At 49.0% G+C, this 22,118-nt stretch overlaps 8 protein-coding genes across 8 annotated transcripts; 3 read left to right on the top strand and 5 right to left on the bottom strand.

Annotated features, from left to right (window-relative positions):
• Positions 1–278: 278 nt before the first annotated feature.
• On the top strand, positions 279–828 carry BC939DRAFT_398062 (uncharacterized protein; the record flags this gene model as incomplete). Its single annotated transcript, XM_051552402.1, has 2 exons — positions 279–462; positions 596–828. The coding sequence occupies 2 exons, from the start codon at positions 279–281 to the stop codon at positions 826–828; spliced, it is 417 nt and encodes a 138-aa protein (XP_051411288.1).
• Positions 829–1,572: 744 nt separating this feature from the next.
• Positions 1,573–2,942, bottom strand: BC939DRAFT_484270 (ferrochelatase; the record flags this gene model as incomplete). The annotated part of the gene is made up of 4 exons (XM_051559241.1): positions 1,573–1,770; positions 1,885–2,253; positions 2,336–2,577; positions 2,699–2,942. The coding sequence occupies 4 exons, from the start codon at positions 2,940–2,942 to the stop codon at positions 1,573–1,575; spliced, it is 1,053 nt and encodes a 350-aa protein (XP_051411287.1).
• Positions 2,943–3,741: 799 nt separating this feature from the next.
• Positions 3,742–7,137, bottom strand: BC939DRAFT_454084 (uncharacterized protein). Its single transcript, XM_051556020.1, has 8 exons — positions 6,366–7,137; positions 5,706–6,272; positions 5,498–5,621; positions 5,174–5,405; positions 4,982–5,085; positions 4,776–4,901; positions 4,313–4,680; positions 3,742–4,165 (listed from the first exon to the last, which is right to left on the bottom strand). Exons 1-8 carry the CDS (start codon positions 6,774–6,776, stop codon positions 3,890–3,892), a joined length of 2,208 nt encoding a protein of 735 aa, XP_051411286.1. The 5' UTR covers positions 6,777–7,137; the 3' UTR covers positions 3,742–3,889.
• A 19-nt stretch (positions 7,138–7,156) lies between these two features.
• Positions 7,157–8,066, bottom strand: BC939DRAFT_454082 (uncharacterized protein). The gene is made up of 2 exons (XM_051556019.1): positions 7,795–8,066; positions 7,157–7,699 (listed from the first exon to the last, which is right to left on the bottom strand). Exons 1-2 carry the CDS (start codon positions 7,875–7,877, stop codon positions 7,471–7,473), a joined length of 312 nt encoding a protein of 103 aa, XP_051411285.1. The 5' UTR covers positions 7,878–8,066; the 3' UTR covers positions 7,157–7,470.
• Positions 8,067–8,268: 202 nt separating this feature from the next.
• Positions 8,269–14,527, top strand: BC939DRAFT_529606 (uncharacterized protein). The gene is made up of 6 exons (XM_051561521.1): positions 8,269–9,454; positions 9,540–9,562; positions 9,663–9,886; positions 9,972–10,105; positions 10,188–12,458; positions 12,560–14,527. The coding sequence occupies exons 1-6, from the start codon at positions 8,429–8,431 to the stop codon at positions 14,519–14,521; spliced, it is 5,640 nt and encodes a 1,879-aa protein (XP_051411284.1). The 5' UTR covers positions 8,269–8,428; the 3' UTR covers positions 14,522–14,527.
• A 134-nt stretch (positions 14,528–14,661) lies between these two features.
• Positions 14,662–16,748, top strand: BC939DRAFT_424675 (RNA polymerase I associated factor, A49-like protein). Its single transcript, XM_051553144.1, has 7 exons — positions 14,662–14,834; positions 14,957–15,125; positions 15,250–15,379; positions 15,490–15,655; positions 15,763–16,177; positions 16,303–16,575; positions 16,658–16,748. The coding sequence occupies exons 1-7, from the start codon at positions 14,711–14,713 to the stop codon at positions 16,674–16,676; spliced, it is 1,296 nt and encodes a 431-aa protein (XP_051411283.1). The 5' UTR covers positions 14,662–14,710; the 3' UTR covers positions 16,677–16,748.
• Positions 16,749–18,292: 1,544 nt separating this feature from the next.
• BC939DRAFT_454074 (uncharacterized protein) lies at positions 18,293–20,037 on the bottom strand. Its single transcript, XM_051556018.1, has 7 exons — positions 19,861–20,037; positions 19,606–19,757; positions 19,406–19,511; positions 19,148–19,305; positions 18,914–19,055; positions 18,663–18,796; positions 18,293–18,520 (listed from the first exon to the last, which is right to left on the bottom strand). Exons 1-7 carry the CDS (start codon positions 19,913–19,915, stop codon positions 18,431–18,433), a joined length of 837 nt encoding a protein of 278 aa, XP_051411282.1. The 5' UTR covers positions 19,916–20,037; the 3' UTR covers positions 18,293–18,430.
• On the bottom strand, positions 19,842–21,684 carry BC939DRAFT_191052 (uncharacterized protein). Its single transcript, XM_051550529.1, has 3 exons — positions 21,624–21,684; positions 21,106–21,533; positions 19,842–21,069 (listed from the first exon to the last, which is right to left on the bottom strand). The coding sequence occupies exons 2-3, from the start codon at positions 21,449–21,451 to the stop codon at positions 20,126–20,128; spliced, it is 1,290 nt and encodes a 429-aa protein (XP_051411281.1). The 5' UTR covers positions 21,452–21,533; positions 21,624–21,684; the 3' UTR covers positions 19,842–20,125.
• Between the last annotated feature and the right edge of the window lie 434 nt (positions 21,685–22,118).

The following is a 22,118-nucleotide window of genomic DNA, read 5'->3' as shown; positions in this document are numbered from 1 at the left end:
GCCAAGCGGATCGCCACGGTAAATGGAATGGGATGCCGAAGAGGGAAAAGTGGAATGAGCTGAGCATGGCGTTTGCAATGCGGAATACTTTTTGGTCAAGTGAGAAAAAAACTCTTCACTGACACGGCGCTCACATTGATTTGTGTATATCGCTTGGGATGATCTGGACATTATAGCCCACTCTTGGATCCGTTCGTACGCTGAGTAAGTCTTTTTTTTTTTTTTTTTTTTTTTTTTACTCTGGACCATTGGTCACTCACGCTTCCTAGCGTTGTCGTATGTTACAGCTAATCGCGATTATTATTATTTTTTACTCTTGGTCTTTTTTGAATACAACTACACTAGTTAATAAGGCGACGATTGTTGGACGTGTTGGACAGGACGCCGAAATCAACAAGGTCGGTGATCGTACCGTCGTCAACTTTTCAGTAGCCACGTCCGAGACACGGAAGGATGAAGAAGGTACTTTTTTTTTTTTTTTTCTCACGATTTTGCTTTATTCATTTATTTACCTTTTTCTTTCTTTTTCTTTCTTTTTCTTTCTTTTTTTTTTTTTTTTTTTGGCGGTTACTGCTGATCATTGATGGGCATTTAGGCAATCTGATCCAGACGACGCACTGGCACAGGATAGTCTCCTGGGATCAGTTCAGGAACCCCTATCTGAGCGAGAGGGTTCATAAGGGCGACTTGATTTATGTCGAGGGACCGATCCATTATAGGGCTTACACCGCAAAGGATGGCACGGAGAAGCATCTCACGGAGATCACCTTGAGTACGTGTTGCCGTATCGTGGTTCATGGGATGTGCTGTTATTGTCAACATTGCTGAGGGCTATGTACTAATGATATTGGGGCTATGCTTTTTTTTTTTCTTTCTTTTCATTATAGAAAACTTCCAAGCATTGACGCCCAAGGAGCAACAGGAATAAGAAGGCAGGGATATAGTACTTTACTCAATATGCATGGGCATAACGGATCGGATCAGAAGAATGGAAATAAATAAAAGTAGACGGAACTAACGGGGAGTAACTTCCGTGATGATCAGGAGAAGGAGGGTCCAGTAGGTCGGGGCACCATGGTGAGAAAAGACCCGAACCACGCATATCCATTCATGCTCCTGCATCGAAATCTTCCTTCGACTCAGGAGCATGACTATCCTTCCAACCTGGGGTAGAAACCTTACACTCGGATCTGCACCTGGATCCACCGCGGTATTGGTGGCTGTGGCCATGGGCATCCCTATCACCAGATCTCTGTATCCTGATTCTGCCAAATCAGCATCCAGAAGCGTGTACCCCACACCAGCCAGGACGCTCAAATCCTCCCTCGAAAGACCGTATCCGAATCATCATCTGTAAAAGGTTGATTTGAACGGGGAGACAGAAAGACAAAATGCTACAGACAATGGAGTCCTTTTTAAATAAAAAAAAATAAAAAGAAGGGCAGGATATGTAATATACTCCTGGCGTCCAATCAATATGGCACATAAACTCGATAGCCTGTTCTGAACAATGACTTTATTTCTTGATACTATAGCTCTTGTTGGTCGTACCATGTTCCCTCACTGCTGTTACTATTGATCGCTGAAGTATTCTCTTGAGTGCCTACAGGTCTCGTTGGTGCAGGTGGGGCATCGGAGTGAGTACTGCTTTGAGATCGAAATCTTGTCGGATGTTTCCTTCAGGTGCTCCTTGACAATATCCGCCATGGCCTGAATAAATACCGGATCCGCGTTCAGTGACTCTGCTCTCTTCAGTCCAGTGATTCCAGCCTAGCATGCAAGATTAGCATATGCGACGCACAGAAAGTAATGGTATCAGAATCTGTAAACACATCTCAGTGCAATCAGCAGCAGAGTGTTCCATGTCTTCGGTCCAATGCTTACCTCATGTGCCTCCTCGCCGTATTCCAGATCCAGCTCAAAAAGGGTTTCGATATGATCGCTTGTGAAGGCGATGGGAACCAGAAGCTGGTCATTATGCCCCTTCTCACCCAAGCCCATGATGGCCTTATTGGTCTGTGGTCCCAGCCATGGTTTGGGTCCTACTTGGGATTGCCAGACCAACCTGTAGGGGTTGCAGAACTTCAACTTATCCATGACAGCGTGGACGGTGGCTGCAACCTCTGAAGGATAGGTGTCACCTCTGTTGACGATATCCATTGGCAGTGAGTGTGCTGAGAAGAGGATGACGACCTTGTCGCGCGACTCTGCTGAGTACTTTTGCAATCCTGCCTCGATCTTGTTCGCGAATGCCTATCGGTCGAGAAGAATATGTTGGAGATGTCAATCCAGTTAACAGAACAGGCAAAAAATGAACAAGCTTTATCCACCATACCTGAACAAGACCGGGATGTGAGTGCCAACGGTCGATGACGGACCACTTCATCTTGCGTTCAGGGTCAAATTCCTGGAGCTGACGGTAAAGCTCATTCATACTGCTTCCAGTAGTTGAGCAAGAGTACTGAGGATATTGCGTAAAGGCAACCGCACGCTCGACGCCATCGGCCTTCATTTCTTGCAGAGCCTCAGGTGTCAGCGGACTGGCATATCTAAAGGCAATATAATGTTTATGAGGAGCTGGTGCGCAGCATGCCGGTAGAACGGATCGGCATCCATTGTTAACATTTTGAAACACTCCTTCACTTTAAACAATAGCAGCCAGCTGTCAAAAAAAAAGGCAGAAAGCGCGACGTCATACCCGTCTCCGGAGAGATCTTGTCCAAAAGCTTCTCCATGGCAGTGCCTTGCTCAGTAGTCCACTTGCGGATAGGCGATCCGCCACCAATTTTGTTGTACTGGTCAATGATCTTTGGCGTCCTGCGCTTGGCAATGAACTGGGCCATGTACTTTTGGAAAGGCAGCGGGATCAGGTCTCCGTCTGAGAATAAGCGCAATAGGAAGTCGTTAACCTCTGATTCCTTGGAAGGACCGCCCAGGTTCATTAGAACAATTCCTGTCTTACTAGGGTACGCAGGCAATAAAAATATATCATTTCCTGTTAAAAAACATGGTTTCCAGCTCCAGATATATAGAAACAAAGTGTGCTTCCCACCCAGGACAGGATCAGGCATGTGAAAGAGAGAAAAAGCGCGAATCTTACGGTTTTGACGTATGGACGTCGTTTCTGTCGGTTGACAAGGAAGCGGTGGCATAGGAGCGAAGGGCAGAGACTGCGGCGTATCAAGTTGCGAGTGAAAGACGACAAAAACGACGCATGAGTAAAATGGTTGGATGTTGAATCTGATCCGATATAGGTCCAATCCTGTGCCATGAGAACGTTTCCAGTACCTGAAGAACGATTCCATGCATTCCTTGAGAGAGCCGAGACACCTGATGGAGCCTGCAGCAGGGACCGCGTTGATCTGAACATGGTGGCGACGTTTTTTTTTTTACGAAGAAAAGGAGGGTGTCCGAGGGGAAGGATAAGAGAATTAAAAGAGACAGAGAAGAATGGGTGGATGGAAGGAAGAGAAGAAGGAGGCAGAGGGTTTGGACTTTGGAGTCGGTAAAGTTGCCCTTTCCATTTCCTCTTACACAACGTCCAAACCTCGGAGGATCGCGAGTAGTGGCTTGTCGCCCATTTATTTCCTTTCTTGCAGCGCGAAAGAGCGCGTCCTAGGAGCTAGGTTCATCAAAAACTCTATTTCCGCGACATGGGCGCCTAGGCGTATTCCATTTGTATTTTCGAAGACATTAATGCAGTCGACTGAAGGCATGTTAATAAGAGAGCCAAAGCGTACGGCCCACTGTGGTTCTGAAGATGCGAGCGGCAATATAATTATTATTATCTATTGTATATCAAGCTTTTCAACACACTTGCGAAAAAAAGAAAAAAGATACACTTCTACTTGTGGCCCTATTCTTCCTGAACCACCGCTTCATTTTCACATTACGACCAAAAGCCCATAAGACTTCGTCCAGCAGAAGAACGCGCCTTATTCTTGAGCAGGCCGTTCATGAAGCCAACTCCATCCACAACACCTCCGACCATGTTGGAGACCGACGCAACGGATGCTGCGGAAACGGGTCTCGAGGGCTTCTGGGACTGGTACCGTTGATCCTCCAGGTCCTTCTCGTACTTAGACCGGAATCGAGGCGTCTTGGATAGGTCTTCGTAGTGGGGTTCTTCAAAGACCGCGCGTGCTTGCTTTAGATGAGCGAGCATCTATTATAAATAGTAGAGTAGTGTAGAAAGTAACAGCAGGCGTTAATGTATATGCCTTCTTGATTGAAATAGTTTACAAAAAAAGAAAAAAAAAAAAAGAAAAGAAAAAAAAGAAAAGAAAAAAGAAAAAGACAAAGCGATTGGTACCTTCTCATGATAAGCAATCTGAGAGTCCAAAAATTCCTTGGTGCCCTTTTGAAAGTCCTGGATGCGCTCGTCGTGTACACGATCCATCTCCGCCAACGTAATATTAAAGACCGTGTCGCATCTCGACTTGACAGTCTCAGAGTCGATCTCCTCCATGGTTTGCTCCTTTTCAAGGATCTCAATCAGCTTCTTGTGAGTTCCTGTGTGCATGTCCACCAAAGGGGCAAAAGTCGATGAAGGCGTGGCATTCTCCTTGATCATGTCCTGCCAAGGCTGGCATCCCTCTGTGATATGCGTCTGGTGAATGTTTGCCATAAGCTGCATGGACTCTGCGGTAGTCTGCATTGCCTTTGTCAATCGGAGGCAGTCTACAAACGCCGTGAGTATTAATAGAGGTGTCAGAACCCGCGACTCAATAAACTAAAGGCGACCGTAGACGCTGCAGATGGGCAAAGGTCCTTACCGACACAATTCTCGCGCCAGCACCAGGATAGCTCATCGTTCAGGGTCTGATTCTCCATTCCGTCTTTGGTCGTCGAGATCAGATTAAGCAGCGCCAGCCCGAATCGCTTATATCTGAATTGTGAATCTGTTGAAGAGTAAACATGCGCTTAGTCCACATCCAAGCTGACCAGTTCGGTGAGGAAAGAAAGAATCGTGCTGCCTTACCACTGATGCCTTCCTTATAAGCCATGGTCGCGTCCATCAAAAACGGCATTAATCGTTCTGTTCCCTTGCAATGTGCATTAAACCGTTCAACCAGGTCAATGTCCCTATTAAATAGTTATCGGCTGTGAGTTACAAGAGTGCTGAATATAGAACAAACTGGTATATCTTTTTTAAAAAAAAAAAAATACTTACCCATCCTCGTTGACATTGAACTCTGGATGGTACACATGCTGAAAGAAGGCGGTGCCGACGATGCGATCATTGTCAAACTTGCGCTCAGCTCGCTTCCAGTCGCTGTCCTCACTGCAGCTTAAAAAATGTGTCAACAAATCAGAGTAGCGCAGCACAGGGTGTCGCACTAGTCGGTTCAAAAACCTCTCCAAAGCGCGTCTCCTTCGCTCAATAAACTCTTCGGAGAATCGACCTGAGCATCGTCACAGCAGTAATGGGTTAGAGGATATCGCAGCGATACGAGAACCATGCAGATGTGCATATCTACCCTCGTTTTGACGGTACCTGCATATTGCTTCTCGGGCAAAGGTGGTAGGATGATCGCACCAAACTTGTTCACCAGACGCTCATATAGCCATTCAAATTGACTGTATCGACGCTCCACCGTCACAGAGACTCCTTGTGTGAACTGAGAGCAGGCAATGCGTTGTCAGACGTATGCTTGCATGTCATGGTCGTCTTGTTGATATCATATACATTTGGAAATACATACCGTTGAGGTCACTTGGAAAAGCGTGTACTCTTGCATTCCGACCATCTTGCGCCTTGTCTCCGGATCGTGCACTCGCACATTAAACAGGGGAGCTTTCTCTTGCCAGGTAGGACCCGACTGAATGTAGTGCTTGTCGGACTCGGTCACTTCCTCCTCATCCTCAGAATCCGCCAGGACCTTGTTGCCGCTATGGCTGCGGACGCTTGATCCTGATCCCTGAGGTTGCTGATGCTGTCTTAAAGACCCTCCAGAATTAGGTGGCGACTTTTCGAGCAGATCTTGCACAGAGCTGAGGCGGTGACCGAGCATATCTGTCGAGTACCCTTGACCATGCTTTGTCGAGTTCAAACCGTTGGAAGTTGCACCACCTGTCAGGAGGAATTCTTCCACGCCAGTTGTCACGAACCAAGAAAATCTGTTCAGCTGTCGCTTGCCAAAGACAGAGTTCCGAGGATTTGTACTGGCGGTCGCCATGGCAGTTGAGTAACTAGAGTAAACCGAAGCAGTTGAAGTCTGCTGAGTGTGACCACCATGACCATCGGGTGAGGCTGAAAAGTCGTGGATGTACTGTTTAGTCCGAAAGAGGATGCGGGTGTGAGATTGAGGGTGTGTCAAAGCGTTATCCTTGGGCCAAGCAAGAGGCAAGGTAGGGGCACTTACAGTGATATAGGCCTCTGGAACAAGTCCACGAACCCCATCCTTCTCGGCAAGGGACCATCCCTCCGCAAGTCCCACTTTCATAACGGTGAGCACATCGCCTGCAGAAAAGGATAGCTCCGAAAACTCGGGCTGTCCCTCGAAGTCGTAAAGTGCTCTGACAGTCCACCCATGAGGAGGCGGCTGCTGCTGGGGTGTCTTTTGCCCTGGCGAGAGTTGACCATCAGACTTATTCTGCTGTTGGTGTTGTTGCTGCTGTTGCTGTGGTTGCTGTTGCGAGATGGCGGCGTCGATGGAAAACGCTCCTTCTTTGTACTCAACTTCAAGATCGCCTTCATCTAACGTGGATAGGGCCTGGGGCTGGGTAGCAAAGACGGGATGGATTTTCGGGATTGCTGGTGCTGAACTGATCATTTTTGCAGTGAAGGAGGAAAGAATATTGGGTGTGTCGTGCGGTAGCAACAAAAGAAGTTGGAGAAAGAAGAAAGAGGAGGAAGAGACAGAAGCATTGGTACCTTCATTCTACAGGCTCAGGTACAGCCTTCCTACAACCCCCTGGAAAACTGATGTCAGCCGGGTCATGTCAACATTGGACACTCCTTCTTTTGTATGTGTACATGCAAATATTCATGATGATAAAATAATATAGGGGCCGGATCAGAAGGTCACTCTGAAGTGAGGCCCGCCAACAAGTACGACCACATGGCACGTTGTCGACCCCTCTTCAGAATTCTTTTCGCCCTAGGCAAGTTGAGACTTCTCCTGCTAGTGTTCAATGGTACAGATAAGATACGGGTAACCCAACATGGATGCGTATGCCATATCCTGTTGGGCGATACCAAAAAGATTGACTTGTATGGGCCTCTGTAAAACGATGTTGAGTCATTATACCCTCTATCCGTCGTCAATTGCTTCATGGTAGCTTTAAGGGACGAAAAATGGCGAATGTTATCAATCCAGAACCCTTTGACAATGTTTGCTGCCAATGCTGAAGTGTTTATTTGTTGTACAATTGCGTGCCTCTAAGATATCCGCGCGTTCGTTCCTGAAAATGCTGTGCTCTGCCCCTTACTGCTGCCATCGAGAGCATAGTGCCTCCATCGTCCTTTTATGACGCGGCGTCCTCCTTCTCCTGGAGCTTCTTGGCGTGCTTTCCGACCTGGCGAAGGACATCATTGACCTTCATATCGTCTGCCTTGAGGTCGAGGGTCTTACCGTCCTTGTAGGTGACATGGATCGTAGCGGACTTTGTGACGTCAGCATGCGAGTCAGTAACGATTTTGAGGGTGGGGTTGGCAGCGGTGGCATCGCTGGTGATGATCCTCGACAAGAAGATTCTATGTGGGGCAAGGGCAGTTGGTATGCCAGTGGTTAGCCCTGATTCAGATCTTTTTAGACCTCGTTCCGGAATCCTCGTAAAAAAGCGTATTACTTTGCTGTCTTTGATGCGGGCGAGAACGGGGCCATCGAGACCTTGACCTGAGTCAGGAACTTTGACATGGATGCGGCGGACATGGTAAGCGGGGAGGGATGTGTATAGCCAAGGTAGGAATGGTGGGATCTGTCAAGGATCTTGTTTTTGTCTCTCCCCCTTAGGAGGGGAGGGCGGCAAGGCGTGACTCAGCCACCCTCCGCCGCATTTCCTTCGCCTGCCAAAAAGGGAAGCAACCGCACAAGTGTGCTTTCTGGAGTACGAAGGGCGCCGGGTGTAAAACAAGAGCCCAAAGACCAGGCACCCGGGCTAGATACCATGGTACGGCCATTGGAAATAAAACTGAGTTTCGCTTCCCAACGTCTCCCTCGTAGGAAACGAACATCCATAGCGGGGCGAGAGGGAAGAGGAGCGAATATCCGCGTGTGATCGAGGCGGGTGGCACAACTTTCTCCTTAGTCTTTCCTTCGGCATGTTCATCTAATCCTTACTCCAACTCCACCGCTTCATTCTTTCCATCCTCTCCACTGATGCCACCACCGACGCACATGAGCACATTCATGTAGAAACAGCCTACTTTCACACTGCACCCCTAATAACCCCCCCTCCCCCCCCCTCTCTCTCTCCACCCGCAATGAACAGCCAAGCGAAGGCTCATGCGCATGCTCGCACTACTGCCACCACTAGCTCTTATTGGATCCCATGGCTACCCAGGATCACCTTCACCACCGCTCTCAGGGCCACTGTCCTCACCACCGTCATTCTGGTCCTCGCCTGGGCATTCGGCAACTCCATTCTACGGAAAATCGCATCCTTCATTCTCGCCACTCCCATAGTTCTGGTGCTATCGCTCCTCACCCTGGCTGCATCCAATGTCGCCTTCTCTATCCTTTATACCCGTAGACAGCGCCTGGCAGCTGCATCGGCCTCAGCAACCTCACAGAGCAAGAGCAGCCACAACAGTCGGACCATGCCCGGTTCAGCATCGTGCCACAGATTCCACTATCTCCGTCCAGCAAAGTTTACCCGCCCGGTCGCTTGGAGCATCATTGAGAAGCAACGCCGCCAGGAACAGGCTGCCAAGTACAGGACACCCATTGCGGACACCATGCCTCAGTTTTCAGAGGCAGTCGACACGCTGATTGAGCTCATCATCCGAGACTACGTCGCTGTGTGGATGCGTGCGATTACACCTGAAGTTGTTCTCCAGCAGCGCATTGAGGAGCTTTTGAGGATGGTGCTAATACGTTTCAAATGCCGCGTAGTGGATCTGGACCTCACTCAACTGCTGGTGACGCGACTTGTACCCAAGGTTACGGCACATGTGAACGATTTCCGAAAAGCAGAGATGGCGCTGAGAGGGAACTCACTCGAGCGGTCCTTGACAGAATCGGACGAGTTGGATATCATGGTCGCGAGTAAGTTCCGCAACGGGAAGCTGCATAGGGCGCTATCGACCTCAATTTCAACCCAGGCGACAGAGGAGGCGTATCTTAGAAACGTGGTCCAGACCATCTTGCCGACTCTTCTTCCCAAAAGCGAGGTGCAGAGTGAGGTCTTGAGGCATTTGCTACGGGAACTACTTGTCGGCGCCGTTTTGCGACCAGTCATGGACCTACTATCGGATCCAGATTACTGGAACCAGAACGTGGATTTATATGTAAGACGATCCAACTCCGAGTGCCGCTTAATGATCTCGCCCCGAACGCTTCTAATTTGCGCAATTCATAATACAATACCGCTAGATCGGCAAAGCTATTCGGGAACAGTAAGTGGATCAGCATTTTTTTTTAAGAAGTAGCAGATTTGATGTATGAGAAGTTCAGTGAATTAACTTGTGGATTTGTGATACCACTTTCCACTTCTAGGAACATGGTCAAGAAGCTTCGAGAAGCCCTGAAGCAACACACAGACAACATGGATGCAGACCCCCGAATCATCGATAATCAGTTGGATCCATATGGAACAGGGGGAGATATGTACAGATTCGAGGACTTTTTGAAGATGATAAAGCACTGCGACAGTTTATTGGATGTCAAACGAATTCGCAACACAATTATGACCGAGATGCGGAAGAAAAAAGCGCAGATAGGTAAGTTTTCAAGGACTCTTATTCGCCTGGACCCTCTGCGGCCTCGGCTTTAAATGAAGTTGACCGGCCTTTGTATCTTTACTAGTCGGCCGCGAGAAGGAGGACGTTGTCAATGGAAACAAGGTCACAGAAATCATTATCTACATCAACAGACTGGATGTTGCGAAGCGACGCGCAGAAAAGAGGATCGAGGCATTAGGAGGTCCAGTATATCCCAAGGTGAGAAAGCAACGTCTCCATGATGCCATTGCATGCGTCTTCCCAGTAGCTATGTAGCTAACCATGGATGTACTGTTCATAGCGACGACCTAGAGAATTCACTCTGGAGACCAAGAACACCTCATCCTTAATAAACCTCGACATTATCCTCTCCAATCCGTCGGGTCTTTCATACTTCATGGAGTTTCAGGATCGAAGGGACAACATGAATGAACTCCAGTTCTGGCTCTTGATCGACACCCTCAACATCAGATCGGACAGCGAACAGAAGACCGAAACAGACTCACTTGGGTCGCTGAGCGCAGATGAACGAGCTCTGATGGGAACCAGCTCAACAGCAACCACACCGTCCTCCACGCTTTCCAGAGCTCAGGCGCAGAGGACGCTAGGGGTCCTAACACCGACATCAGCGCAAACGACCGGAGGATTCACATCGTCCAGCAATCTCACGAACAGTATCAGAAGCAGTCGTAAATCCTCAATCTCCGCCACATTCGACATCACAGACACATTACGCGACGATGTCCGCATGATCTATGAGACATATTTCGCGGAATCCGCACCGAGGCCTGTCGTAGTCGACCACAGCCTAGTGGACGTATTCCGGGATTTTGCTCTAAGCGAGAGCGTCAGCAGTAAAGGCGTCCCCCTGTTTGATTCAGAATCCAAGAAGCAGGAAGAACTCAGAGCGGCGAATGTGCGGCAAAAGTTACTGGTGGCACAGCGGCAGGTGTTTGAGCAGATGCTGGAGAAGGACTATCCGGAATTCCTCAAGAGTGATCTCTACTTCAAGTTCCTGACGTCCTATCAGAATACGGAGACAAAGCAGGAGCAGAAAGGTCCTCGTGGCCACAGCAAAACATCATCCGTTTCTCGGCCATCTTCAGGGCCAGGGTTGTTTTCCGCCATCGGCCTTTCCGCGCCGGATAAGAGGCGTGATTCACCTGAGAATCCCAAACGTTCAAGCACAGGGTCGTTTTTGGATATCTTTGGGCTTGGTCGAGACAAGGACAAGGAACGAGAGCGGGATCAAAATTCGCGTAGCCCCATGAAGCGGGCCGAGACTGCTATCGGCCATCTGCGAACGCCATTCTTACCATCCGGATATTTGCGCTCGCAATCGGGTTCACCAGTTTCGACCAAATCCATGGACTTAGGAGACCAGCAGCAGCAACATGAGCCGAAACCCAAACAAAGTCTCGAGGTTCCGTCGTCATCAAAGCTTGTCGCTCCACCGCTGGCCCGCACTCGCTCACTCAGCTCGATATCGAATCCAGAAACTCCCGTCAGTGCTAGCTCCTGGGCAAAATCCGCTTCGTCTCACCGGAAAAGCATTTTTACCGCCGATCATCGTCGCGATAACTCTCTGGACCTGACAGATACGGAGGCCCTTGTCAAGGTTGGTGCGGACGATGGTTCCGGTTTGCGGGATTCACTCTTGTTGGAGCTTCAGGAAAATGAGGATGAAGGTGAAGAGGGCCTTATGGGGGACAACCAAGGTGGAGTGCCGATACCGAGGATGTCCAAGGACAGGCGCGACAAGGAGAATGTTATTAACGCAGTCGAGGCTGCACTGTCATCTATCATGGAGAGTCCAGACACTCAGCACGAAGACCTCTCGGTGAATGGATCAAAGGAAAGAGATGCTGAGGCATCCTCTCTGGATGCAACAGACCCATCATTTTCAACCGCCAGAGATGAGCAGCCCGGAGCAAATGCATTGCTTGAATGGGGTCAATCTCAACAAAAGAATTCAAGGAGACAGTTTAAGGAAAGCAGTTTGGAGAGTGGGAAGACGGTTCGAGCCAAATCTCGAGATCCGTCTGAGGTTGACCGGGCGTCCCTGGACAGCAGCTTGAAGTTCAAAAAGGGAAGGGAGAAGTCCGGTCAGGTACCGCAGCTGGTGAAGCAGAGTAGATTTGCAGCCCTTGATACAGGCCTAAATACTTACGGCGAGGGTCACAAAGACGAGAAAACTGGGCGTATAAAGATGGCCGGCGAAACCTTGTCGGAAGATTCGGACGGAGAACTAGCCCTGAGTAAAAAGCACAGCCCAACTTCACCAGGTGTGGCAGAGTCCATCAGCGACACTGTTCAGGACAATATACATCTCGCAGCTCCTGGGGATCTGCTCCTGTCAGCAAGGATCAAGAAGCTAGAGCAGGATATCGAAACCGTCCGCAAGCAGGAGGCCATTGTTGAGACTCTGATCCAGAAGGCCGAGCGACAAGGACGCCAGAATGAACTCCGGATTCTGAAGAAATCGAAGTCGGCATTGAGGCGGGAGATCCTGAGCATGGAGTACCAGAAGACGCAGTATGAGGTTCAAGAGGAGGAAAACATGATTATGCCGGTAAGGATGCATGTTCTACGGCACTGTTGTATTGATTTTGGCAATATGACACACCCTGTTAAGGCGCTTAACTCTTCAATATGCTACTTTCTTACTTGTAGGGCCGATCAACAATTAACATCACGTCCTCTACAGTTGGCCATGAGGGTTCGAAGGAGTTTGCACTTTACGTGATTGAGGTGCACCAGTTGGCGCAGGACGGCTCGTTTGCATCAGGATGGGTTATTGCACGTCGTTATTCCGAGTTCTTTGCACTCCACCAACAACTCAAGGAAAAATATCCATCCATTGTGCGCCAATACGAGCTTCCAGGGAAGCGCGGATTCTTGAAACTCCAAAAGTCGTTCGTCGAGGGTCGTCGGATTGGTCTGGAACGATACCTTCAGTGTCTGGTCCAACACATCGAAATCTGCCAGTCCCAGGAATTAAGAGCATTTCTTTCACAGGAAAACGTGGCCCTACCACAATTTTCGTCTGCAACACCCGCACTCATACCCTACAGCCTCTTTGACAACGATGGCGCTAAGGAAGGTGCGAAGCAATCAAATGCCGCACAGCCTGGAAGTCCGTTTTTTTTTGAGCAGCTTTTCCAATCAGCAACATCGCCGCTGCATTCCCCAGTGGCCAGTCGTGACCTGTCTCGAAACTCAGTGCTGTCTAACGCCGGATCTGGTACTCTTGATGCTTTTGGTGGCCATGATGTGGGTGGAGAGCAGGGTGTAGGCCCAAATGATGGATTTATGAAACACATCTACCAGACAGTCTCTGAAGGACTGGACGATATGTTCAGCGGTGGACCACCAACAGTCCTGGGCAATATCACCAAGCAACTGGGTAACCAGATGATGCAGTTTACAATGGAGATGGACGATGAAGAGAAGGCAGACTCATCCCTCATTCCCTCTGGAACACGTCGACGACACGGGAGCCACGACGAGAGCGGAAGCGTTAGACTGGTGCAAAGCGAAATCATTGATCGCACAGCAGTTCCTGCATCCTCCTTCGACACCTTGGCGGCTGCACAGGGCTCAGAAAAGGATGGAGAAGTGCATCGCCCACCGTTGCAGCGGATTCAAAGCTCACGATCTCGCCGCCTGAGTTCACCAGACCCTCATACTCAGCACCAAAGGATGCAATTCCAGTTACAGCAACAAGAACAGCATCAGAGCATGCTTCGACAAAAGCAAATTTTGGAGCAACAGGCACAGCAACAGCAGGAGCAACAACAACAACAACAACAACAACAACCGCAGCAAGCGCGACAGGGTGTGGTGGAACCAGAAGGTGTGACGACATTCACTGAGCCGCTATGCGATCTGTTTATTGAGCTGTTCGAGCTCAAGGAGAAGAACAACTGGCTAAGGAGGCAGGCTGTCGTGATCATTCTGCAGCAGGTCCTAGGAGGCACGATCGAGCGCAAGTTGAGAGACACGATCAAGGCATACATTGAGGAGAGTATGTTGACTTTCTACGTGCTAAAACTCCGTGACGCTCTCTGGCCCAATAACTCTTCGTCATCTTCACCTGACTTAACTGGGGAATATGAGGTCGTGGGAGAGGATCTGCGTCTGTCACCAACCATGCCCAGGTCACCCGCGGACACTGCAGCGGGTAATCCATCATCGGGGCCCAAGAAGGTTATTCGTACCCCGGAACAGAAGGCTCTGACTAAGGACCAAGCCAACCGCAAGTTGTCTGTGTTCTTGCCAGAGCTTCTCGGAAACATGGTCGGACACCAGAATGCACGCCGGGGAGCGCGGAGAGTGTTTGCGGCATTCCAAAACCGTAGGCTAAATCAGCAATTGGTCTATACGACGCTGGACGAGGTGATTGCCGCTATGTGGCCAGAACTGGTGTTACCTTCATCATCCACATCGTCATCGTCGACCCTGCCGAACGCGGTTTCAGCAGCGACGACGAGCACAAGCACAGCTACAGCCCTGTCTTCAATGGCGCTTCCTCCTAACGCTGGACTGTCTATGGCGGAAGTAAGCGATTCTGGGGAGCGTTCTGCGAGCTCTAGCAGGAGCCGATCTAGATCGAATACGCGCGACAAGTTTTAAATAAACTTTTTTTTTGAACGCGTCTTTGTGATGGGTTGGACTGTCCGTGCGCCCTGATATCAATATCACATGACATTCACTGTTTGTTTACAGTTTTGAGTATTCTTTTTTTTTTAATGACAGTCAGCTTCTGCTTGCAACCATTGCACTGCTTCCTCCCTCTGTCCAACAACTCCCTTCGTCTCTCAGATGCCCAACCCCACACGTCATACTACCATGTCCTCATCAAAGAGAAAGAACACAGAGGGACCTAAGGTCGGATTGGATTATGCCAAGGCCGATGTCGAGGCCGGTGTCGAGGGACCATTCCTTGGTATGACCATTGCACTGCGACGCAATCAACACAGCGGGAACTGGCGGAGGCACTCCTTACCAACTACTGCCCATATTATTAACGATCCTCTGCGACCTATTGTTTCAATATAAATCTCTTAGCCGTCTTTCCTGGAGTCACCCCACCAAAGACGACGCCCTTCAACGTATACACACCCGACGTTGAGGATAGTAAGACCAAGAAGAAGAGACGTATCATCGAGGCGGACACAGGAAAGGTCGAGTTTGTGGGACAGAACTTTGGAGAGAATGCTCGTCAGGGGTTCTGCAGGTTAGTCGCGAAAACCAACTCTAGCGGCGCGTGAATTGATCTATGGAAGTTTAGCCGGTCTGCAGTAGTTGGACATGCTATTGTCAGGTTGACTGACCTCTTTTGCGTCTATACTACACAATAGATATGTAATTGCAATTCGCGACAAAGTGACAGACAAGGTCACTTTCAAGGACGCACCCGTCATTGCTGTTAACCGCACAATCAAATCACTGAAGAACGCGAAACTTCACGCATCATCCAGCAGGGATCAGGTATGCAAATCAATTCTAGATTGCCAAAGTAGATATGGCATCGGAGTAGTTATCGGCCTCATTGGAACAGAGACGCTGATTCTTGTCCGGAATTGGTTTAACTCGACTAGTATTTCCAAGCCAAGAACACATTGGGAGAGGCGTTTGGTACCAAAAAGATCAAGCAGCAGATCAAGTCTGTGGAACGCAATGCAGTCAACGTCAGCACGCTGGACAGTGTCGCAGGAATTCTTCAGGACTCAATCTCAGCCAGGACCAGTGCTCTTCCTTCCAAAGGTACACCTCAATATTTCGAGGATGGTGGTGTAAAAATCGTGCCAACGGCACTTCGCGAGAATTGCTAACGTCGTTTTCCTTTTTCAATTCCGAATTTGATACTGTAGCCGAGATCAAGGCCAAGGCCGACGAGGACAGACCTATTCCTCCCTACGATCTGGAAGCCACGAAGGTCGAGGATATTTACAAACTCGATACTCTCATCACACCAGCAGAATACCAACTTATTCCTGTCAAATCGCTTTTGGAGAAAGGCTCTCAGGCCATCAGTGCTTTGCCATTCCAGGGATCGACCTACGTCAATGATGCTATTACGGCAGCGTTATCTGTCAGCAAAAAGGATCGTCATAGGATTCGCCTCTTCATGTACATCAGCTACTTGATGGCTTTCAGAACCGTCCCTGACAAGAAATTGGATGACAATGAGACGCTCAAGAGAGTCATGGGCGATGTACCAAGTTTGATTCTAGAGAATTTTTACGACCGGTTTACGGAGACGCCTCAGGGAGGAGATAAGAAGAGGTACGTTTTATCTTTCATGTGGGCCAGATGGAGTTTGGAAGGTCCTTTTTATTTTTTGTGTCGCAAAAAAAAAACAGCAGCCGCTAACATCCGTTTTTGTTCCTTTGTAACAATGCATATGATAGACACACATTCACACCAAAGTCAAAGGACAAGTTGCTTTGCTGGATTCTTGCTATCGCATTGACACTCGAGAACTTCAACATGGACGCAGCAGTCATGACCAGAGATCTGTCGCTTAAACAGACTAAGATCAACGAGTTGTACAAGTCGCTGGGCTGCAAGATTAGCGAGCCGAGCGCGAGCCAGAAGGCTCAGAGTGGACTTGAAGGTGAGGAGGCCAAGCGGTTGAAGCGGGCCATCCTGACTGTTCCCTTGGCCTTCCCTCTGCCCAAGCGGTAAGTTTCTCATGCGGTCGTCTGAAATAGACACGCGTCTTTATTGGATTAAACATGCTCATCTTTTTTTTTACTTTTATAGTGGACCCAGGGCTAAGTAGGTGACAAAGTTGCCAGCTTTTATTGCACCAATAATCCACTTTGCATACTCATCCGAAATAAATCAGATAACCATAACTCATCAATGCTTGCGGATATGTAAATATATCTATTGTCTTTATTCATTTTATCATTTCAGAACGGCCTCCGATGTCCCTTTCGTAAGATCGATCCGCTATGAGGATCACATCCAGCAATATGCTATTTATAACCGCTGTGCGCTTGACCTTCCCTTGGCTTTCGATCGTGCCCTGGCTCGCGAGTGTGAGCTCTAAACGATCTCCGCGCCGCTTTCGTGCTACGCGGGATACTATAGGTCGCACGCAGCATTTCTGGACATCTGAGTAGTCTGGCGTTTGTTGTGGACCCGTGACAAAAAATGTTTCTTGAACGACGGCGGTCGTGGATGGAGATGTGGGACGTCGTCGACGATAGTGAGCAGGTAATCTATCGTAGCAGACACCTAATCTGCATACACGATATCTCAAATAATCCTCGGCTCAGCGCGTGTCATTCGGATGTACGGGCTGAGTATTAAAGTGTGGAGGAAGGGGAGAGAGGAGGAGAGAAGGAGAGAGAGGGGGAGGGGGGTTTATTTTGACGCTTGGGGACGACGACGATCTGAGTGTAGAAAGAGATGTCAACATTGGGTGAGTTGGGTATCCAGGGGGACAAGAGAGGACAGTAGAATAAGTGGGGCATTTTGGAACGTACACTAGAAGCTCTTCTGAGCGTTGAGGAGAGCGGCCAGCTCTTTTTACCATAAACTCGGGGATTGTCCTTGGGAAACAGCTTGTACTGAAAGCGGAAGAGCCTCCTCCGCTCTTTTGTTTCTCTCACTTAGTGGACAAGAGTGCAGCCAGGACTGATGCAGATCTAGGATGGTTCAGGCAATGGTATTAATGATATAACGTCGCGGGCCAATTTTATTTTATTTTGTTTAGAAACAGTGTATTGCGTCTTACAAGGCCTTTGCTGAAGGATGAGGTGGTTGGAGTGAGACATTCACTTTCAAATTGCTGGATGGGTGTTAGGCCAATTGCGAGAGGTGAGTAAGGAAGGGAAGTTGGGAAGGATGAAGGAGCCGACAGCAAGGACTTTTATACGATCCTCCGCTCAGGGACGCGTTGAGGTGCCTATTGCTTTTAAAATGGAAGGTTAGGGATTTCGGACGGGGTGCATATACCAGTCAGTTACTTGGCTCAGCACGACGGGTGGGTTATGCAAAGGTGGAGGCAATGCCAAGGATGAGGATTTGAGAGGCGACAGAAGGTGCTGTAGTCTATCAGGACCCCGACTCTTTCGAGTGCCATTTCCACAAAGCAGCAGCGGCAATAACTGCCCAGCTGTGCAAGGTACCCGCACCACATACCATTGGGCTTGGACGGCGTGTCGTCTGTTACCGAAATATGGATAGAGTCCTGGCAAGAAAGTCCTGCACCATATATTTCCAAAATAGTTTTCCCAATTCAATAGATAAAGTTTGCCCCCATGTTACCTCCCTGAAGAGGAGCGGGAGTTTCTTACCAGGACTCTATCATGCCAAAACGCGGCGAAGAGATTTTTCCTTTCACGACCCACAACAACATAATGATACAAAGTACCTTTGAAGGAAAGGGCGAGCATGGATTTTCTTTATGCTGCTGCGATTAGTTGTTTATTGTTCATGAATGACAGTGTGCGTGCAAATGAAACTGCGTACGTAGTCCAGGTCGTCGTTAGCTTGAGAAATGACTGACGACAAGGCAGTCAGCCTTCAAGGCCGGGGTTGCATGTACAGCTTTTTCCCCCGGAAGAGGTTCAGATGCAACCGCATCTTCGATCCATCCATCTTTTGCAACATGATCTATCAAACAACAAAAGTGTTTAGCAGACATGTGCACAAAAGCGTCAATAAGCAAGCGGAATCGAATCCTGTTCATGGTTGAAAATAGAAAATGCTGGCCGATCTTTAACACCGATCAAAACGCCCATTTCCTCAACCATACCTCATCATTGACAATAAAGAGGTACTTGGCATTGTACTGTCCAATGGCCGCATCCAGAACAGCAACATAATCGTTCGGCTTGTACCAGGTCCCATCGACCTTGCAGTGGTTGCCATCCACAAAAACTTCCACCTCTGGCCGAAGTCCAGTCGTTCGAGAAAGAGGAAGAAAAAAATATGGGGTCAAGCCAAAGTGGAACCGATTTTAAGGGAATCAAATCAGGTAATGAGCAAGGCGACATTGGACCTTACCAGAAGATGGCAAGTATTCTGAAGAGACGCTCCATCTCGAAGTACCAGAACTAGGCCGTGGCGATGATGAGGTGGCCAATATCCGTCCATAGGGTTTAAGTCCATATTCTGTTGTGTTGGATTGCAATGCCGGCCCTGGTAACTATCAAGAACAAGACGCATGATGGCGAGTTAACTTCAAGTCCTTCGACTTGCATTGACGCGAAATAGTTCAAACACAAACAGGAGACATACTCCCAGGGCTCTTAAATCCTCATCTAGCTCCGTCGTCGAGATCATTCGCAGCTTCGTCGTGGCAGGGAAACCATATCGTTCCTCGATACTCCGCAACTCGCTCGCCTCGACTCTGCGGTGTCTCCGCGCACGGACCAAGGACAATTTATCGGCGACCACTAAATGAATGTCCAGGTACATGAAAGTTACTAGTGAGTGCCGTGCGCTTGTCTGTAATAAGAAAGGTCATACCACAGGTAAGGAAATAAGACGCCTTACTGTTCTTCCTGCGGACGTCAGACGATAATGCCATCTCTACTATCGCTTTCTGCTTTCGCTTGCCCAGCTCCGTTGTGATGTCCTTGCGCAACTCGCGCTTCTTGGACTAGATGGTAAGCATTGACAATGAAGGAAACAGTTAAGGTACAAGGCAACGCATCATTATTTTTCACGCCATATGGTTTGAATGAGCTCTTTACCTGATAGGTGCAATGGGCCTGATGCTCCTTGCTCTCAAACTCGCACTGCACAATCTTTCCTGTATGCATCAACCAGGCTTTGGCGATTCTAAGCCGGTGTTCGCGCTTTTCTTCAATCTCCCTCATCAATGTCGAAAGCTCTGGATGTGTGCCTGAAAGTGACATAAAAATGACAATTCGGTTAATGCTCATCTTCTATTAAAAATACCCAGATCAGATATCATCTTCCATGCAGTGTTAACTCAACTCTCTTACCATCATTGATCATCTCCACTTCCCTATCCAGCTCCAACATTCTCTCGTTGTACATTCTAGGAACAGAAGTAAGCAAGAGTGATTCGTTAGTTACTGCTCTTCATGGATGCCAAGCACCTTCAACGGCATTTCCATTGAGCATGTTTGCCCTTACTTGTCGCGAAGGGTGGCGAATTCTTCTTCGATTGCTGTCAGAGCCATCAGCGCATCGCTGTGCAGCTGCCCATTTTCATGGTCTATCAAAAAATCAAGAGACCATCTCAGTCTAACTCCTCAGATTCAAAAGCGATAACAACAAGAGCCAACGAAGGCATTCGTTCTTACCTTCATCCTCAACATCGTCTCCACCCTCAACTGTTTCTTCCTCCACCGCATTTTCTTCCTCCACTCCATTTTCTTCCAAGGTCTCTGATTCAGACCCTTTGTCCCACCGCTGGTCCTTAGTGTCCTTATGGTTGTCTGCTTCTAATCCTGCACTGTCCTCATGCTGGGTCGTATTACGGCTCGCCCCCCGCAACGATCTCTTGCGCCCTCCTAGAGCCGGTCGAGAGGATGAGACCGCGGCCATTCCAGAAAACGCGGCTGCGCTGATCTGAGCCTTGCTTGACCGATCCGCCATTTCTTCATCCGAGTCTGAATCATCTGTATCTACCGGATCCGAAAGTTCATCGTCACTGTCCTTCTCGTCACCGCTATCCTTCACGTCCTCTTCGATTACTTGTGCCGGCCGGTTCAATGTTGGTTTCTGTGAATACAACGAGGTGGCCTTCTTGGCCTCCAGCTTTGACGGCTGCACCCCCTCGTCCTCTTCATCTTCTTCGTCCACTTCATCCTCTTCATCCTCCTCCGCGTCCGCATCTTCATCCTCTACATGCGACCCTTCGTCCTCTGGTAGTTCACTCTCGTCGTCCGTGTGCGCTACTGGCGTAGCCTCTTCTTCTCTCTTCTCATCGTCATCGTCTTCCTGGTCGACCATCGCAACATCGCCATCGTCGCCATCGTGATCTCTTGGGTGCTGGGCTTCCGCTTCATCCACATGAGTGCAAGACGAGTCCCCGTGGCCATTGTTTTCACTATCCGGCGCCTCCATCAAGTTGCGCTGCTTTTTATGTTTCTCATATCCACCATCCTCTTCATTACCTTCAGCGCCACCTTGTCCTTCAAATATTCCTTCAGGTTCACGGATCACATCCGTATCCTCCGTAACGTCTTCCAAATCCTCGTCATCCACATCATCTAGCGTGCCATCCAAGAGACCGCCGCCCAAGTCCTCCGCGCTCAATGTCCCTCGATAGGTCTTGGACCCAGGCTGCTTTTCTGAAATTGGTGGCCGAACTCTTTGTGTCCTAGGTGGCGAGGCCCCTTTTATCTCCACATCATCTTGACCGTCATGTTCCTGGCGTTTTCCAGATCCAGCTGCCTGTAGGAATGACTCGCTCATTTTTTCGAATGGGCCCGACAAGGACGTCCCTGAATCATTCGCCATCGAGGATCCAGTCTTCTCTTTGGCGAAAGTGCCGGTGTTGCTGCTCTTGAGATCCATAGACGAGGAAGAGTGCTTTCGTGATCGAATCGAGGACGCCTCCAGCATGGCCTGTCTGAATGCTTCCTGGCGTCGAGCTTTTGTAAATCCCTTTTGCTTGCTGTTTACCTCTACTTCGAGCAATGGTTGTCTAGTCAGGGGCAATTAAGTGAGCATAGTGTACAGAGACGACTCTTGGCGTAGGTTGAGAAGCACTCAGGGGAATCTTTTTGTCACTTACTGATACCTAGGACGCGTTTCGCAGTTGTCAGATGATGAAATAAAGGCACAGAAAAAGTAGAGGCGATAGAGCGGCTGAAGGGGTGCGAAAGGATATGGAGATTGTCAGTGCTTGAGTGATGAAGTGGTCGGTGGAAGAGCTTCAAGGAGAAGAGACCGATGGTGGTGGGAGCGGAGTGGTTGTGTTCCTGAACAGGGTCGCCACTTCAATGGTCCGTGTGTAGGCGTGTAAGTGTGTACGTGTGGTGAGTTCGCACTCTCCGGAACGGTGCTTTGTCTGCCACAGCGAACAGGGAAGTTGTCTGTGTTGCTGTCGGTGAATGTGAAAGGCAAAAGCAGGTTTGAGGGATGGAGGAGAAGATGAAAATTAGATTGATGAGGAGAGGCGAGGTGCATCGTTTTTGGGCGCTCCCTTTCCTCCTTGTCCTCGTTTTTAGGTTTGGCCTTGAGCCCCTGCCTGGTGGCAGCCAATTACGTGTGACCGTCAACACGTCCA

The sequence above is a fragment of the Gamsiella multidivaricata genome, assembly GCF_025024155.1.
Source record: "Gamsiella multidivaricata strain RSA 2152 chromosome Unknown BC939scaffold_40, whole genome shotgun sequence".
Classification (NCBI taxonomy): domain Eukaryota; kingdom Fungi; phylum Mortierellomycota; class Mortierellomycetes; order Mortierellales; family Mortierellaceae; genus Gamsiella; species Gamsiella multidivaricata.
The sequence above is the reverse complement of the archived record's forward strand: the minus strand, read 5'-3'. Positions and strand labels throughout refer to the sequence as shown.

Coding starts and splice junctions, on each gene's coding strand:
- BC939DRAFT_454084 (XM_051556020.1), bottom strand. CDS start 6,776: ATGATCAGTTCAGCACCAGCAATCCCGAAAATCCATCCCGTCTTTGCT. Junction 5,086..5,173: donor TTCAATGTCAACGAGGATGG/GTAAGTATTTTT, acceptor ACTATTTAATAG/GGACATTGACCTGGTTGAAC. Junction 4,166..4,312: donor AGATTGCTTATCATGAGAAG/GTACCAATCGCT, acceptor TATTTATAATAG/ATGCTCGCTCATCTAAAGCA.
- BC939DRAFT_454082 (XM_051556019.1), bottom strand. CDS start 7,877: ATGTCCGCCGCATCCATGTCAAAGTTCCTGACTCAGGTCAAGGTCTCG. Junction 7,700..7,794: donor CCCGCATCAAAGACAGCAAA/GTAATACGCTTT, acceptor TGCCCCACATAG/AATCTTCTTGTCGAGGATCA.
- BC939DRAFT_529606 (XM_051561521.1), top strand. CDS start 8,429: ATGAACAGCCAAGCGAAGGCTCATGCGCATGCTCGCACTACTGCCACC. Junction 9,887..9,971: donor GAAGAAAAAAGCGCAGATAG/GTAAGTTTTCAA, acceptor TATCTTTACTAG/TCGGCCGCGAGAAGGAGGAC. Junction 12,459..12,559: donor AGGAAAACATGATTATGCCG/GTAAGGATGCAT, acceptor TCTTACTTGTAG/GGCCGATCAACAATTAACAT.
- BC939DRAFT_424675 (XM_051553144.1), top strand. CDS start 14,711: ATGCCCAACCCCACACGTCATACTACCATGTCCTCATCAAAGAGAAAG. Junction 15,126..15,249: donor GCTCGTCAGGGGTTCTGCAG/GTTAGTCGCGAA, acceptor ACTACACAATAG/ATATGTAATTGCAATTCGCG. Junction 16,178..16,302: donor CAGGGAGGAGATAAGAAGAG/GTACGTTTTATC, acceptor TGCATATGATAG/ACACACATTCACACCAAAGT.
- BC939DRAFT_454074 (XM_051556018.1), bottom strand. CDS start 19,915: ATGTACAACGAGAGAATGTTGGAGCTGGATAGGGAAGTGGAGATGATC. Junction 19,512..19,605: donor AGGCCCATTGCACCTATCAG/GTAAAGAGCTCA, acceptor CTTACCATCTAG/TCCAAGAAGCGCGAGTTGCG. Junction 18,521..18,662: donor TCTTTATTGTCAATGATGAG/GTATGGTTGAGG, acceptor GTTGTTTGATAG/ATCATGTTGCAAAAGATGGA.
- BC939DRAFT_191052 (XM_051550529.1), bottom strand. CDS start 21,451: ATGCTGGAGGCGTCCTCGATTCGATCACGAAAGCACTCTTCCTCGTCT. Junction 21,070..21,105: donor GGGCGGCGGTCTCTTGGATG/GCACGCTAGATG, acceptor AGGATTTGGAAG/ACGTTACGGAGGATACGGAT.